Source organism: Astatotilapia calliptera, chromosome 5 (assembly GCF_900246225.1).
Source record: "Astatotilapia calliptera chromosome 5, fAstCal1.2, whole genome shotgun sequence".
NCBI classification, from domain to species: Eukaryota; Metazoa; Chordata; class Actinopteri; order Cichliformes; family Cichlidae; genus Astatotilapia; species Astatotilapia calliptera.
The window spans coordinates 15,634,662-15,649,715 of NC_039306.1; the positions used below are offsets into that span (position 1 = coordinate 15,634,662).

General features: G+C 39.6%; 1 protein-coding gene across 2 annotated transcripts in view; it reads left to right on the forward strand.

Moving 5' to 3' along the window:
* Window positions 1–2,221: 2,221 nt before the first annotated feature.
* Window positions 2,222–15,054, forward strand: part of LOC113022269 (SLIT-ROBO Rho GTPase-activating protein 3-like) — a 38,734-nt gene continuing 25,901 nt past the window's right edge. Inside the window, exons 1-2 of one of the 2 annotated variants that reach the window (XM_026167484.1) lie at window positions 2,222–2,737; window positions 9,731–9,926. In XM_026167484.1, the coding sequence (XP_026023269.1) occupies window positions 2,671–2,737; window positions 9,731–9,926 (263 nt within the window). In that variant the 5' untranslated portion in view covers window positions 2,222–2,670. The remainder of the gene's footprint in view (window positions 2,738–9,730; window positions 9,927–15,054) is intronic. The other variant, XM_026167485.1, reaches the window with a different exon arrangement.

Sequence of the window (15,054 nt, forward strand, 5' to 3'; positions counted from 1 at the left end):
ACTTCAGTTTCAAAACGAACACCAACCCTTATATGTCAAAGATTTTATGAGACTTGTTTCACCTGTCAATCTTTAAGAAGCCTGTAGTCACTGGCACCAAATGAAGGATCCACGGTTCTAATTCTATGGATTTAAAGGTGTGATAAAATATTGAGGTATGAATATACTTTTTCACATGGCAGTTGTGTTTTTATTGGCTCAAATGATAGAATTAAATAAAAATGGAAAATATGTTGACATTTTTTTTCATTTTGAGTGACAGAGTCTGTAGGCACTGTTTGAAAGAAGATCAAAAATTTGCTCCTCCAAATATTTTATGTCAAAAACACCCACACTTGTATCTACATAACTACGAATGGATGTCATGGGTGCACACTAATGACAAAAATATTGCAATGAGCTCACTGTGGCTCCCACACAACAGAAACCAGTGAGCTGAGTGAACAGTATTCCTAATACTGAGATGTGTCCAAACAGAAGAATATTGTTGTGCTGCACGAGTAGAAAGTCAGTATTTTGGCAAAATGTTGGAACTTTTGCAACATTACATTTTTAACTCTGTCATTTCCAAGTTCCCTCAAACTGATGAAATCCTATCATAGTTGTTTCTATATAGTTTTTCTCATAACAAAGACACGTTTATTGCAGCTGCTCCAAAATGACGCAGGGCTTTGCTTTTCTTTTTTTTCTTTCTTTCGTTTTTCTTTTTTACTGAGATTCAGAGATTATAGTGCTATGAACCTGGTTTTTTTTAAAGGCTGTGGTTGCAGGAAGTCGGAATATTTCATAAGAACATTTTCACACATGTAGCAAACACTGGGTGTGATTTTCAGGCTGCACAACATGTTCTATTACATCAGTTATAAAAGTGGTGCACAAGACTAAATATAATTTTGTGTTGGATAATTGTTTTGCAAAGTAGAATAAATACTTTTACTTAGCTAAAATGTATAATTGTACTCGAGCAGCTTAAGTAGTGCACAAGTTGTATAATCACAATATCTCTGAATTGCCAAAAGTAAAGATACCTTATAGAATACCACCTTTCAGAATCAAGTGCATTGTATTATATTATATTGTCTTTAGTTTTTTTAGTTGTTGATTATTTTAATTGCTTATATGTAAATGGGTAGCCTAATGTATACTAATTAAATTTTTCACTTCAGTTCAATTTATATTTAAATAGTGTCAATTCACAAGGCATCTTACACTGTAGGGTAAAGACCTTACAAAATATGAAAGAAAACTCAAACTATCGGGCAACTCCCTATAAACAAAAAACATGGGGAAAGTGGGAAGGAAAAACTCCTCTCCCACAGGAAGAAACCTCCCAGAACCCCCATGGCTCTGGGAGCCATCTCCTGTGACCGGTTAGGTGTGAAGGGAAAAAAAAGAGTGCAGAGGAGGACAGGACCAAAGGGACACTATGGAAGAGAAAACAGAGCTTAATAAATACGAAAACTGTTTTAAACATTTGTAATAGTGGTATATAAACATGAGAGTTGGGTAGAGAAGAAATGCACAGTGCATCATGGGAAGCATCCCAGCAGCCTAAGGCTATTGCAGCACAATGAAGGAAGGATTCAGGGTCACCTGATTCCAGCTCTAACCATAAACTTTATCAAAAAGACATGTTTCAGCCTGCAGCCTGTGTGTGAAGTGCAACAATGTCATTAATCTGCTAAATAATAAGACGCGAAAGGGTTAAAATAGATGCTAATAATAATGCAATAAGCGCTTCTAAAATATAGGGAATTACAAGCAAGAAGTAGTATAAGAAATACTTCAATAAAACAAAAGTACTTTAAACCTGTACTTAAGTAAACCGGTCGAGTAAATGTACTCGGTTACAATCCTACTGGTCCTCTGCATACATTGTGTATATAACGTGTATTTTCCTTAATGTTTAGACTAAGAATATTTGCAATGACAAATCTTTGTTCATCACCGGAGCTATAAGTAAATTGGTTTAAATATAATCGCATCTGATTAATCCACGCTACTCCCTCTGTTCCTGTGCTCTGCCAGGTTTACGCCGCTGATGTTCTCGAAACAGATCAGCTAAATCCCGATCATCCACAAACAAAATTCCCCTCAGCTCCAGACATCTTCTCTGTTATTGGCAAAGGCTTTTCGGTTCACACACAGGGGGAATCTTAAATCATCCATGAAAAGAAAAGTGGTGAGGGAAGAAGGGAGGGAGCTGGAGGAGGAGGAGCCTCGCGTTGACTTTCACATCCATTCAGCCTTTTTTGCTGCAGCATTGAACTTGCAGAGAGAGCGAGAAAGGGTGAAAAAGGGCAGTCTGGACGTGCAGAAGGCGCTCTGTGCTATTATCACTGGGACTAGTAGGTTTCCTAGCCGAGGCTTTATGAAATGTAAATAAAAAAGGGGACCGCTTTGCGATTCACTGAGGAGTGTTGCTGAAGAGGAGGGGCTGGGGACCAAGAGAATAATTATGCACTTTTAGATCGACGTCGCCCTGAACGCAGCGCAGCAACATCGCAGAACCTCAAGTGCGTTTAATCTCCGAAGTTGTGTGTGTCAAGCGGGCGATGATTCACGTCTGATTGTTGCTGTACTATATGGAGAGGACTGCACAAGGGCTAACGCTGCATCGTGGCTACTGAGATTCCTGCCTGAGGATTGCACAATCTGTTCTCCCCAAAAATGTCATCTCAGGCGAAAGTCAAGAAGGACAAAGAGATTATTGCCGAATATGAGACCCAAGTGAAAGGTTGGTAACGCGCAGGCCCGAACGTATTGTTATTGTCTGTGTGTAGGCACAATTGCGTAACTTTACCACAAGCTTTATTTGGCTTCAGTATGCAGTCTTGTGGGCTGGGACAGATTTTATAGTTGTGTGCGAGTCATTTGTTTTCACCAGAAAAAAACGTCTTTTAGTTCATGCATTCAAGCGTTAACTCCAGTTGTCCATCTGGGGTGAGGTTATTACTTGAAATTACCTTGGGTTAACCGGTATCTGTGTTGCGTTGTGTTGAGATGAGTGTCAGGGTTGTGGCATGCCTAGTCTGTATACATATGTGCCAGCTATTAGACCGTCATAATTTGTTTAAAAGTGAAGCTGTTTTATTTGTTTTGTTTTTTTGTTTTAGTTTTTTTTCTTTTTCTTTTTTATAGTTCTACCAATCAGGTAACCTGAGATTTCCCCCCATATGTATTTAGTTAAACATGTAAATATATCTAGTAAAAAGCCAAAATTAAATGATACGGTTTTAGTCTTTAAAGGGAGTATATTTATGAGTTTTCCCGTCACACTGTAAGGATAAGGAGTGATTGCTCAAGAAGGTCACACAGCCAACAGTTCAGAAAGTCCATAAATAATGTATGCTGTCTGTATGAATTATGAACCATGAAAGGATTTCACTGTCTGCCACTAAATATGTGACTGGCTAAACCACCCAGAGAGAGAAAGAGAGAGAGGAGAGGCGGGAACACTGATGCTGGATTGGAGCAGAGAGTGCAGGTTGTAAATGGGTGGGATATCCTCCCAGCCATTTAGAGATAACTTTAGACGGTACTAGGTCTCAACGCTTGGTGCATCAGCTATCAGGGAAGTAGTTTTATGTAAGGCTACCGCAAAGACAGGGCAGCTTCCTTATACCATAGGTTGATATTTTTCAAACTAGGTAGAACTGGAAAGGTCATTCAACTAGTTCATCAGTCCAATGAGAAAAAAAATAAAAATACAAAAATGAACTGAGATACTAATGCTTGGCAGATAAATATGTGCAAACCTAGTAAGACATTCCAGTTTGGGTTTGGTTTCATAAATATTAACTATAGGCTATACTTTAGCTAATTAACTTGTCATATTGCACATACATTGTCTAGTAGCAGGCATTTTTCTGTCACTGCAGCACCAAAATAAGCTTGACTATTTTGGTTATGCGACAAGGCAGTGCGGAGCTAAGCACTTTTGCCTCACAGCAAGAAGGTCCTGGATTTAAATCCAGCGTGGGGCCTTGGCGTGTGGAGGTTCTCCTGTGTCTGTGTGGGTTCTCTTCAGATTCTCTGGCTTCCTCCCACAGTCCAAAGTCAGGCATGCGGTTAGGTTAATTTGTGATACTAAATTGACCATAGGTGTGAATGTGAGCATGAATGGATGTCTGTTTCTCTGTGTTAGTCGTGCGACAGATTGACTCACGACCTGTCCAGCTTGTAGCCTGCCTCTCACCGCATGAAGGTTGGATAGGCCCAACACCCACAACCCAGAATTAGATAAGTTGAAAAAAATGGTTGCATGGACAGATATTGTACATATAGGCCTCTCTACACTTACTTTGATGAGATTTAGATTAGACAATCAGCACTTCTTTGAAATCTGTACAGTAAGTTAGCGATAGTGGATGGCTTGCTTAAAGGAGCAAATGGCTAAGCTTATACTAACCCCATTTACCCAGTCACACATATTCACAAAACCACTTTCTTCTATACCTAAACTCCAGTCTCCCTTTTTTGCCAGAATTAAACCTAAACTAAGTCCGGCATTGATTTTTTTTCATCATTTCATCTTTGTTTGAAAGGTTAAACTATGATTGTTATAGGCAATTAAATTTTTTTATATCATGATATGAGACTAAATGAATGTTTTAATTTCACACTGGACCCCAGCAGACATTAAACTCATTAATTTTCATGACATTATCATCATATACTAGGAATATGCTAATATATCAGCTTTATGACATCAGCTGACTTATTGGATGTTTATTAACATTTTGGAAAACAAAATGAACAAACACAATCATCTGCACTGGTTATCAGTTAAGAGCTTATCTTAAACGTTGGCATCAGCCCAAAATTTGACCCAGAATGCTTCTTGTTATATACACACATTAGACCTCATTGCTGTTCTACAAGGAAATGTCAAGAGCTTATTAGCATGTGTCTGGAATGAAGAGTATGATAAGCATTTTCAGTCAGAGGTGTGGTGGAGTTTCTCCTTGTCACTATCTCTGTTTGTTTGTTTGTCTCGTGCACTCGTATTCAGACGCTCTTCCTCCGGTCTACACATCAGCTCTGCAGTTGTTAGAGCGCCATCATCTCGATTTCAGGAAAAGCTTTTAAGCTGACATCTTAAGCTCATTTGCAAACTGAGCTTGGATCGGTTCGGAGCTGTGGGAGCTTTATTCTGACACTGACACTGGCCTCCAATAATGCTGAATTGCTGATTGCACAGCAGTTCAACACACAAGCCTAATGCACTTTGTGGCATTTTTCAACATGCCACATTTCAGCAGACAGTCAGGTCTCAGTTACAATTTACGTGGGAGTTTATGTTTTCAAATCACATAAAATGTGTTATAAAATTCTAATTATTATTAAATCTTTCTTTATACTGTTTATAGTATTTCTTTATTCAGCTGAATATTGTTGTTCTAGAGTGTGTAGCTGAGCACCCCGAAGTGTCTCTAGGCTTCTGTCTAATCTGACACTAAAGCACAATTAAATGAGGGGATGCCCCTGTCATGTGTCATTCTGGACTTCTAGTTTTAAAACCCATTATCTTTAATGCAATTGGATCAGTTTGGAGTCGTATGCACTAATCGCTGTAATAGTCCATAACACAAAACCTTTGCAAGATGTGCTGTTGCTATGCTACTACAGAATGAAAAGCAGAGTAGAGTAGTATGAAGTGGAAACGCTTGTGACATTTGTGTTTACTGACAATGCATTTGTAACAACACAGGTGTTAGAATAAGCTCTCTTTCTGACCCCATATTCACTGCAGATATACATCCAGACATACCCCCTTCTGGGTATTCATCAGCTTGAAATAATGCACAGAATGATGCTGTCTCAAAATGACAGTGAAACGACATCTTTGTTGCCTGTTTTTTGGTATCATGTATTAAATGCTGTGCTGACAGTTGAGTTTCTTACCCAGTTTAAAGTGAAAATTGCCTGGAATTCTGATGTTTTTTGGCCTTTGGCTGCACAAACTGTGAGGAGAAGTAATGAAATCTCAAGCAAATAGATTATAGAGTCATGCCATAGCTATTATTACATTAGGAAGACACGTGTCCACAGAACACAACCTTGATTTGTACCAAATTATGTCAACGTGTCACTCTGGGTTAGACTTTGTATGACTAGCCATGCATGGCTAACTAACCCCAGAGATTGCTGCTGGCCATCGCAGTAACTACTAAGCTAGCTTGAATGGGATATGTGGGTGCCAGTGATATGTGATATTTGTTCCTTTATCCTGCAGTGATGCAGGAGCTCAAATAGGGGGAAATTATGGTTCAGCTGTGGTTGTGCATTGGCACGAAATGCACAACCACAGCTGCAGAATGCGCACCTACCTGCACAGAGTGTTTGTTGTCAGATGGGGGCAGTGACAAAAAATGTGTTACAACCAGTCTGTGAGCTACTCCTGCACGTGCTGTTGTTGGTCAGCAACAGAGAAGGTCAGAGTTTTAACATACAAAGAGCCAAAGTGAAAACAAGTGTTAGAAACAAAGTGTCCACTGTAGGCACCATCTATAATTTCCATACTATATTTTTTCTTTTTTTTTCTCTCTTCATCCATTCATGGTGAATGATGTTGCCCCCAAACGTTGGTCCTTGTTCTGGCTCACGTGTTAGCCAAAAAGCATTCTGCTGTACTTATGCTATTACGGTTATGTACATTGTCTCTTACCACACCACACCACAATTGTGCTTCGGTTGCACCAGTTGTGCAAAAAATACAGTATGAAAAATATAGACTGCAGTTGCAGTGGACAGCTTTAATTGTTTGTAACTCTCAGTTTCAATTCAGCCCTCAGCAGCTCAAGCAAGAGCCCACAGACTGATTAGGTTACATATTTTTAACACAGCCAGGTAGACAGGGTGTCTGAAGCTGCCACCACCACCACTACCTACCACCACTAACCCATAATTTCTCCATTCAACTGATGCACAGTATCATGCACATTAAGCACTGTGCAGTTGGGATTTGGAGGACCGCTGGGGAGCAAGTCTGCATTGGTTAAAAACACCATCTCAGAAAGCAAATGCATACACAAATAGACACCATTTTGATACCATAAATTAGAAATAATTTGTAGAGCTACAAGGCAACAAGCAAAGATGCCCCCAAATTCAGGTTGGGTTTGCTGTCTGCGTACTTTGTACTTCCTCTATGATGCAAGCAATTATACAAGTTCTCTTTATTTAATTAAGCTGCAGGGTTACCATCTAAGTCTCTGTAAGCAATTATTTTTTGCTGAACATGCTTGGTAAAGTTACCACTGCGTCTCTGGATGTTAACCATATGGTTTAGAAGGGGAATAGCTACAAATGTCCTATTAGTGAATTTCCACAAGCCTTTAGGTGTGGAACATTTTATTCACTTTGGCTGCACACTGTTCTCATGCAGAGGAAGCATGTCTGGCTCAGTATTTTATGGCTCTTGTGTCACCAGTGAAAAGATAGAAAAGTGTCAGATTTAGAGAGCTTTTGACGCTTTTTTCAATGTATATAATTCACTTGAACTCCTTGCTAGCTCTGTGTAATTATGCATTACACTGCAAAGGCTTGAATGATTCATCGAAAGTACTGCAGTATTGCACAGTCCCTAGTAACAGTTTAAGTTCTAAAAATAACATGCTCACAGGAGAGCAAGTGCAAATATCACAAGTCTGTTTGATGTTTCCTTTATAAATTTGTGCAGTGAAATCAATTTACATCAACTCATTATATTGTTTGCTCGCTCTTTTAAACTCTCCCCATACGATTAAAATTATTTCAGTCACAGAGGCCCACAAATTGTGCTGTTCAGTGGTCTATTTTAGCACATAACCATTCCTTCTGTTCTGAACCCGATTGCTGTCTCATTCATCATCACAGGCTGTTTGTTGAGTATTTCGAAGCAGAGTAAGTTGCCCTTGTCCTTGGCCATTATGCTAAACAGACTGACTGCTGCGACTGTCAGAACAGGGAACTGGCCTGCTCTCATTGAAATGCCTCCAGAGGCATGTAACCAGGCAACTGGGCAACTGTGGGGACCATGAGGGGTACATCTCCAGATAGCAAGGGACTACATATTTACACAGATTTTCTCACTCTCTCTCACTCATTCACATTTTTCGCACACAGTCGTTTGGGGGAGGATTAAAAAGAAAAAGAAAAACCTTTTATTCTAGATACAGGAGCACCATTTAGATGCTAACAAATGGCCTTTTCTTCTGCTGAGCAATCTTTTCCATTGATACATTTATACAAAGTGTCTTTCAGTCCTCAGGATCTTATGCATGGTTGTAACAGAATGTCATAGTGGAATCTTCAGCCATCTCAGCTGTATCTTGTTGTCTTGTACAAAGAGAAGCGTTGTTTACCCCGCCCCCTTTGTAGTTCTATGACTGATTAATCCAGAGATGTAAATTTACCAGTGATTCAGTTCAGCGTGGTGTATGGTAAAATAACTACTGCTCTCTCTGAGATCTGTGATAATGCAGGAGAAGTCTGGGCAGGAAGTTAACATGGTTGTTTATCTGCTTTCAGCAAAATTACGCAGCACTAAAAATTTCCTCAGCAAAATTCTGCAATACAGAGTGATAGTTACACGGAAGCTATGATTAAGATTTAACGAAACATAAAAGTGCTACATAAGAGCTGTTTACTGTTTTCAGCATCCGTTCTAGCCAACTCCTATGGATCCTTGCTGCTTTTTTGTATGCGCATTGGCAGTAGCAGGGTATTTAAACACAGCCCTCAGTCCTGACATGATATATGGTTCACAGCCAGCAGCCTCTTAACCTTCGGATTTATGACAGCCTTGCCATAAACTGTACGTGGAAGACATTGAATGTGATTTGTTTTCCTTTTTAGTGTTAATGTAAGACTGTAAAGGGGATTTTACTGTTTTATTTGATGTTTTTATTACCTGAAATCCCAGAGGTATTCAGGAATAACCAGTTGGAATACCAGTAGGGACTGTCTGGTCGTGGTGGGGGTAAGTCATTAAAATATGGCCACAGAGAAGAAGTTCAGGAAGGTAAATAATTATATTAGCTTTAGAGTAGAAAAACATGTCTGAATACCTCCTGAAAATTGACCGACATACTCAATATAAAAATCTAAAGCTTGTACTAATATTGCTTCTCTATCAAACATCCAATATTGTCCCAGCTGTATTTATAAAAAAGGACTGAAATACATTTATCCCTAATTCTCATTTTCAATGAACAGAATCAGACTTTCCAGATGTCATGAAAAGAAACCACAGTAATCTTATAATTGTAAGAATGCCTATGATTTGTTTTCTCAAGTCAAACTTCTCTTAAGGCTCGCTCAGCACAATGCATTTTGAGAAGCTGACCTATTTTATATTTTCTCTGCTGTCTGCTGTAATCATCAGACTTGCATCTCATATACACGTGTGCTACCCCAGCATTTGGTCCCCCCCCCCCCCCACCCCACATGCACACCACCACCTCGTTCACCACACGCACAAACTCAGACAGCAGACAAATACAGTTTGACGTCCGGTTTTATCCAATTGTGACGACTTTGCTCTTTTATTAGTGCCTGCGCTAGCTTGATTGTATCCTTACATATTTGTGTTTACATGCTTTGCTCAATCCACTGTGGAAAGATTGTGGGTTTAATTTTGACCTGCAGCCCTGTTTGGCAGACAGAAGTAAGGCCCAGCATGCAAGCCTGATCCACCAGAGAGTCGGTATTTATTCTGAACATAGTCTCCCTTTTTGATATGCAGAGATCCGTAACCAGCTGGTGGAGCAGTTCCGCTGTCTGGAGCAGCAGTCCGAGTCCCGGCTGCAGCTGCTGCAGGACCTGCAGGAGTTCTTCCGCAGAAAGGCCGAGCTCCAGCTTGAGTACTCCAGAGGCCTGGACAAACTGGCTGAGCGCTACTCCTCCAAGATCCGCTCCTCCAGAGAGCACCAGCACTTCAAGTGAGTCCAGCCAAAGACTTTTGCACAGTGGAACATTTGTATCCCATGTGTCTGACTGGTAAACAACCCCCATATATTTGATGCTGATTGCTACACAGACAGTTAAAACAGAGACAAAGGAAAAAGAGAGAAGGGATAAACAGAAAAATTTAAAAAAGAAACAGAGGGGGGATGAAAGCAGAAGAAATGACCTGAAATGAAGCCAGGGCCAAGGAAGCTTGTGGCCTCAGGCTGCTGCGTTTTTTCCAACTAGGTCAGACTCTTTACCACCACCCCCCTTTCTTTTCTCTGTGGCTGTCATTTTATTTCCATTCTCAAACAGCTTCTTCATGCCAGGGTGCTACTCAGATACTCATGTTTTCTCAATGGATGCAGGAAATAAATCACAGCTTCATTTAGAAATCTAAAGAACCAGACAATAGGGGTTATTTTACTTGGGTTTACTTAACTGGCTTAAGCTGTTTGTATGTGGGAGATTACTGGTGATGAAACAAGCACACCCTGCAGTATGCTGAGAAGCCACTTCCTCTCTGTTAAAACCAGCCTGCAACAGACTCTTGACTTTCAGATCAAGATCTGTAGTTCTGTTGTGTATAGAGATGGCACGATACCACTTTTTTATGTCCGATACCGATACCGATATCATAAATTTGGATATCTGCCGATACCGATATGAATCCGATATAGTGTTTTTTAATCAACAAAACTGTTTTTTAAAATATCTTGCTGCATTTTGCAAGTCTGCAAGTTCATACTCAAGTTTAAAACAACAACTACACTAAAGCTATTCTGTTATACCTGTATACAAAAAAAATATTTCATAGTTCAGCAATACTGATCAATCTAATAAACTTAGACCTACACCATCCTCCCTATTCTGGTATTTTAAAGAGTACTTAGCGTAAATATTAAGCAACCTAACTAATAGGGTTCCAACTCCCAGCAACAACAAAAATAAATAAATAAAAAATAGGGAACCACCCCTCACGCTCCACCTCATGATGCTTAATCAACGTAATCAACCTTAATTTGATGCAGTGTGAAAAAAAATGCACAGAAATCAATTATTTTTCAAGAAATATTAAATAGATTCAACATCTTTCTTCAACAAAATTGCAGACTGCACAGATGGTACCTTCCCAAAGGAAAATGTACTATAGCTTACTAGGGTATATATATTAGACTTAATAGTCACTATATACAGTAATTGACTTCTATTCATTTTACATCAAATTAAAACTTTGGGTGTCAGATAATTATTTATTAAAAGCTAGACATTTTAAATGAGAATAAGAAAGAAAAGTATGTCTTTGTGCCCCCTTTTCCCAGTTAATGCCCTATCGGCCCCCCTGGCTAAACTTTGCTAGATCCGCCCCTGCACAGTTACCAGCCGTCAGCTACGTAGAAAAAGATCCTGGTGTAGAAAGTAATATTAAATAAATTCTAACAACAGCTTATCAAGCTTAAACGTGCTGCTGTTGTTCAGCCGCTGGTTTGCTCTTTCTGGCGCAAAGTGGACCAAAAACAAACAAGAGAGACGGACTCACAACAGAAAAGCCGATCAGCTGATCATTAGCAGTTTCAGATTGAAGTAGCAGCCGGAGAGCGAGAGGCAGTCGCTAGTTAAGCTTAACTGGGAATGCTTTACAAACATTCAGAGATGGACTTACACACTTGCTTTACTTCTCTCGGGGATAACTTTGTCGGAGATGAAATGCCAGGTTGCTAGCGAAGCTCCACATGCTATCCAGACCAACGACAGGTCCCGCATGCCACAGCCGCTCTATCACGTGATGCATACTGCTCCGACGTTCTGAGGCGAGTTACGGGGTGTTGCAAGTTTTGTGAGGTGCTTTCGTGATATTTAATGGATCGGATTACATTTTTTATTTTTCTCCGATATCCGATCCAGTAATTTAGGTCAGTATCGGACCGATACCGATACGTAATATCGGATCGGTCCATCTCTAGTTGTGTATGCTGCCCATTGCCATTTATTCCTATAGAAGTCCAAGCCAAAAAAAGAATACTTATGTTTTCTGAAAATCACAGTTATAATTATTTGTTTGTTTAGCAATTCAGCAATTAATTAAAAACAAAAATAAACAATCAAATTAGATTTTAAGAATAACAGTTAAAAATACAGAAAAATGTGCCTTTACTTATTTTGACAAATGAAAGACTATCTGTCATAGCAATGATTAGCAATATAGAAAATTACAGCATAGGCATCCATTCATGTGACCTAGCTGTGTAAGTCAGGCATAACTAACTCGTTGGTTTATTCAGGAGAGGTCTTTCCAGCTCTCTTTCAGCCTCTCCAGCCAATTGGACAGGAAGCGTAATCATGGTGGAGAGCTCCACCACTGACACATTGATAAATGGAGCATACCCTCAAAGGGAGACCCCTATTAGGAAAAACCCTCTCATGGCTTCTCTCATCCCACTGTCCCAGATTTCCCCCTGCCATAATATATTGTTATCACTATATCCGTCTGTCAAAAGCTGGATTCCTTACTTGAAGACTCCATTGAAATGACTGGATGAAGTCTCAGTCATTATTAATACTGTGCGGTCCTCTCTGTTGGAGTCTTAGAACAAGCTCTGCACTCTCACTTTGATAGTTTATTTCAAACAGCGAAAACTTATTGCCCACTTTTTTCTTATCAGTCGTCCTTTCATATTTTAATTTGCAGCTACTAAAAGGGCTATCAGGAGAACATCTGGGAACATTTTCAAAACCTCCTATACCAAAGTGCTACCTGTGAGAAAATTCAAATCGCTCTATGTTTCAAAACGCTGTTTTTGGTGTCGTTTGTAGCAGTTAGTAGGTGCGCTGTGTGTTTCACTGTCACTAAATTGTAATTCATATGAGGGTGGCATTCTCCTAAAGGTTTCTTGAAACAAGTGTTGTTGTACTTGTTATAGTTGTACAACAATGGCACATAAACTGTCCTAAAAACTTGACGAGCAGCCAACCGCAAAACATTGGCAGTCAGGTCAGCACCATCCCATGTCCTGGATCAAACAACTGCTCTGCTTGAAAGGAGTGCCTATAGGGAAAGGATAGCTTGTTCATGTTCTTTTCAAAGAGTTACAGGATGAAAAGAAAAGCAAAAAGAAAAAGCTGATGACCAGTACTCAAAATTACCTTTAGAACCACACATCTAGTGTTCACTGAATCCTCATCAGAAATATTCTCAGTGGATTTGTGGCTGTCAAGATGCCATTCTTAAGAAAGGGAAACAGGTAGGAGCAGCTGATATATGCCTAATTACATAAGTACTGGACTGAAAATCAGTAGCAACAGATCATATGGAATAGTAGTTCAAATCATAGTAAGTATGCACAGAAGAGATCAGCGGAGAGGTAAACAGTGAGTGACTACATTCATCAAAAACACAAGTAAAGCATGGTGGACTCTGTCATGCATTTCAGCTTGTTAATATTGATGGAATTATTAATGCAGAAATGTACAGTCGGATTTTGGAAAGTGCCAACACCTTCATTTTTCAGGATGAAAATGATCTCAAAAACACTGCCAATGCAGTAAATGCATTTATAGATATCTGCATATCTATAAATGCAGATTGGCACAGCACTGTAAGATTAGAAACCTTGCCTGGTCTAATGAACCAGTGAGTCTTGATTGTGGCTTTGGCACTGGGATAGTAGGGTCAGGTTTTTGGCATATCCCTTTAGCACCCTTTATGCTGTCGCTCAGGAGGAAGTGCGGGTCATCTACTAATCGGTCCCTGGCTGCTCCAGTCTACATGCCAAATATCCTTGGGCAAGATACCAACCCCAAGTTGCTTTTCAGTGCATAGGAAGAACTTGCATAGAAAAAAGTGCTTGTGTGAATGGGTGAATGAGGCAGGTGGGGAAAGCATCTTGAGTGTTCAGAGTAGAAGAGCGCTATGTAACAACCAGTCCATTTACCATTTTTTGATGGCTGCTTCCACCAGGACATCACGCTCTTCCATATCATGTCAATATGGACCAAAGATTTCAGAGGAATTTTTCCAGCACTACGTTGAATCTGTGCCTTGAAGAATCGAGGAAGTTACGAAGACACAAAGACACATTCAACACATTCAACACAGTACTAGCAAGGTGTACCTTATAAAATGGCCGGTCAGTGTATAATACTGATTATGAATGGGACTGAAACAATGCAGTGTTTATGCCTTGGACAAAAAAAGACAATGACAATGGAAACATGTTCATATTCAGTTCGTGTGCATGACAGAGTTAATTTTTTCCCACTGAAACAACTTAGGAGTTTAAAAAATAGCACAACAAAAAAGGTTTTGAACAGTCTTAGATTACATTTCAGCATTGTTTTGGATGCACTGAGGGAGCTGGAGAGGGCCTATAGTGCCTTTCTTCTCCTTTGTTATAGTGCAGAAATGAGCGCTAGCTGAAGATTAGAGTGAGCTTCGCCAAGGCAGAAAAACAGCTATAATTCACTTCAAAAAGAAAATGAAAGCATAAATACAATTCTCCACGGATGAAACTGATCAAAGTTTTGCAGCAGTTGAGAGAAAACAAGTCAGGACGACTCTTTCAGTGTGATCTTCAAAACCAATATTAGAGTCAAAAATAACTTCCGTATTTTTGATTCACACTGAAAACGAAGAAGCTGTTGTGGATCAGAAAAAGTGCAGCGGGTTCACCACAAGAAAAGCATCTGTAATTTGAGGTTATTTACTGGAACTAATTGCACAGACAACTGAACCAGACATTGTGTTTTAAGAAAAGTCATATTTTTGAAGCTAAACAGTATTAAGAGCATATGTTACTGCCATGGGATTTCAGCCATGGAAGGATATGTAAGGCTTCTAACTTTACTTGGTGATCGCAGTAAGCAATGAGCAATGATCTAGAATGCAACACTAAGAGATCGAAGAGAATATGTGACACATCCGATATGACTGTACATTTTCACATGTGTATGTTTAGCACTTTTTGAGTCACTATTTGTGACTCTTATTCAGCATGAGTGGTTTCTGTGCAGTCTACTTAAAAGCTAGAGTCTTAAGAGAGATGGTTTTTAACTTGCTGTTTGACTGATAAATAATAGTACTGGGCAGGAACCCATTTGAATAAATTAAAATGACTGTGTAAA